This window comes from Watersipora subatra, chromosome 2, assembly GCF_963576615.1.
Source record: "Watersipora subatra chromosome 2, tzWatSuba1.1, whole genome shotgun sequence".
NCBI lineage: Eukaryota > Metazoa > Bryozoa > Gymnolaemata > Cheilostomatida > Watersiporidae > Watersipora > Watersipora subatra.
Genome location: NC_088709.1, coordinates 73,438,578 through 73,441,664, shown reverse-complemented (window position 1 = coordinate 73,441,664; position 3,087 = coordinate 73,438,578). Strand labels below are relative to the sequence as shown.

The following is a 3,087-nucleotide window of genomic DNA, read 5'->3' as shown; positions in this document are numbered from 1 at the left end:
GAATTATAGTAACCATAGTGACTGTTACCTCGAAACAGGATACGTCAAACTAGAAACGTTGAATATTTGGCTTGTGAATGATGCTGCACATTGCTCTTTTACAGTTCTTGATTTCTGTATTTCCATTTTTTTCTTTTTTGTTGTATTTTTATTAAGTGATAAAAAGCATTTTATCTATGATTAACAATGCCAGTGAAAAGCTATCCAGACACAGATACTATCCAGATAATGCTATTATCCAGACACAGATACTATCCAGATAATGCTATTATCCAGACACAGATACTATCCAGATAATGCTATTATCCAGACACAGATACTATCTAGATAATGCTGTTTTTAACTTCAGAGAACTTCAATTTAATACTCCAGAAGCTATAAAAGAGAATGACACAGTCCAACTGGTTATCAGAGCTGTGACACTGTTAGACATCGGGGTGGAAATGAAATTCTTCCAGTTTGACTATCGTCCTAACCCTATCCTTGACGACATTCAACCTCAAACTACAATTTTAAGGTAAGTAATCCGCCATCACAGATGAAAATGGAAACTAGAAAAACTCTGTAAATACAGACTTTATGAAGTCACCAATGATAATTTCGAAGGTCAATATTTATGTCTATGAGATAGGCATATATGTTTTTTCATATAACACTGCAATTCTCCAGTCTAACCATTTCTGTCCTAGCAAGTAAAGATTGTAGAGATAGATACATTGCTGTTTGGTTGGGAAGTTGCACTTACCATACCATATGTACAATGATTTGTTTTTAAAATAAACTCTAACAATTTACGCTAAGAATAATCTAGATTTATTTCACAAATATAGAATTTACGGTGTAAGTTAAATCATCGTATAAAAATGAGTCTACACCGAATTTGGCAAAAACGGATAGCCCTCATCACTTTTTTTGTGCTCAAAATAGTCGGCTGGTTTTTGCTAATGCATCTTTTAACTCTACAACCATTTCACTGTCACCTCTGTCTTATTGGAGTTAATTGAAAGAAAATATCGTAGCACTTATGCCAGACCATGTTTTGTTTGGTAAATTATTGAATGCACTAAATGATTCTAGATTTTTTGCTGTTGTCAGATATTTTAATGCATTGAGTTTGGTTATCAAAAATAAGTTATCTGTATATTTTTGTTCAACAGGCAAGTTGAGTGCTCTATAGATTTTTTAGATATATTTAAAACTAATAAACTTGGTGCTAAGGTAATTGAGCAAGTTGAAGTGTTTCAAATAGTAAAATATTATATCTGAATTATTATGTCATGTTGATACAAATCTAATGAGCTCAAAAAGTTTGCTCCATCCATGTAATCTTTTTAACAGCACAAAAATCATAAAGACTTAGAAAACATCCGATTTCTGAAATCTTGTTTTATAAAATGTTTCGTGCAAGTATAAAGCTTGACAGATGTTTAACTCTTGAATTTTGTTCGTTTAATTATAGTTATAGTTAAGTTGCTAACAGGTGAAGGAAACATTAACCAATGCTCGCTTTGTATCACTAAATATTTCTAGAAACCTTTAATGTTGAACGTTTTCTTGCTGTTTCAGTGACAAAGTTGATGTCTGAGATTATCATTCTTTAATACTACCAGATTTATTATTAAGTTGCTCTTGCAACATGGTCTGTAATTGTATCAGACCTTGAAAATTTGAATTCTTGGTCTGAGGTAGTTGGGGAAGATGTTTGCCACTTGACTTCTGCCTGAGTTAATTCGGATTTGTAGTTTCGCTTTGTTTTTCTATACTTCTAGTTTATATTGTAGTTTCGCTTTGTTTGTCTATACTTGAAGTGTTTATACTGTAGTTTCCCTTTGTTTTTCTGCCCTTCTAGTTTATATCGTAGTTTTACTTCGTTTTTCTGTCCCTCTAGTTTATATGGTAGTTTCCCTTTGTTTTTCCGTCCTTATAATTTATATAGTAGCTTTGCTTTGTTTTTTTATACTTCTAGTTTACATGAGATATCAGAATTTTTGTTGCTCTGAGTGGTAGACATTTTTATAAAAAATCCAAAGGTTCAAGTTGATTACATGATCAGTTCTTGTGATATCGTCAAAAGACCAAAATATTTTTTAGTCTATTAAGGAATGGAAAATGGCTGCCAACAGGACATTAGTTTTTATCATGCTTTCAGATTTCTGGTATACGTACAATTGCAAAACTCAAAGTACTTTGTGCAATAGTGCACAAATTTTGTGCAGTCCTACTCGCTTTCGCAGCTGATTGAAAGTTTGTAATGCCGTCCAGGATAACGGGTTTGCTTGTGTGTACAAAGTTAGACTTTTCAATGTTACCTAAAAATATGTTATCTATAACTTGAGCAAAACAACTCATACAAAATACAGTCTGTCTGCTTTTCAGTGGGCACTTAGTTGGCAGGCCTTCAAGGTAGACATAAGTGCTTTCGATTTTAGGAAATCTATCATTTAGTTTGATCTTTTGATCTAATGTTGTAGAGGAGGAAAAAATCTCACTGTCACCGGCTATTTCTTTGACTCCGTCTTTGCACCTAAAATGGTGATATATGTGAGACAAGGCAATAGAATTGTTGACAGATATTTTACGGTAGGTCTGAACTTGGAGTCATCACCTACCCCTTTCAAGTACATATACATGTATATTCTTATCATTGTCATAAGCTTTGCAGTTCGAATCATCTTTGTTAAACAAAACTGTTAGGATTTTGTTTTATGTTATAATTTTAATGTTTCTCTGGTAATTTTCAAAACTGGCATCAGTTAAAATACAATTTTGGAAATGTTTTTCAAATTTGTAAGATTCAAAGAGTCTTCACAAGTAACAGTATATTAAACTTTTAGAAAACATAAAAAAAAAAAATTTTTCTACACACTTTCCGTTCTAATTTGGAGTATTTTCAACAAAATTTCTGCCAGGGAAAATGATTACTGTTATGAAAAAGAAAGAATTAAACTATTTCAGACAAAAGGTCAAAAATAAAATAATACACCAACATTTTGTGTTAAAATTTTCAGTGAGCTCATGATACCAAAGATGCTCTGAATTTTTAGAAAACGATACAAAACCTGAAATTCTTTGTCATGACCTAAACTT

At 31.9% G+C, this 3,087-nt stretch overlaps 1 protein-coding gene across 4 annotated transcripts in view; it reads left to right on the top strand.

The window, feature by feature from the left end:
• Nucleotides 1-347: 347 nt before the first annotated feature.
• Nucleotides 348-3,087, top strand: part of LOC137386928 (hepatocyte growth factor receptor-like) — a 64,357-nt gene continuing 61,617 nt past the window's right edge. For all 4 annotated transcript variants that reach the window (XM_068073160.1, XM_068073162.1, XM_068073161.1 and 1 more), the window contains exons 1-2: nt 348-517; nt 2,472-2,580. In XM_068073160.1, coding sequence (XP_067929261.1) covers nt 444-517; nt 2,472-2,580 — 183 coding nt within the window. In that variant the 5' untranslated portion in view covers nt 348-443. The remainder of the gene's footprint in view (nt 518-2,471; nt 2,581-3,087) is intronic.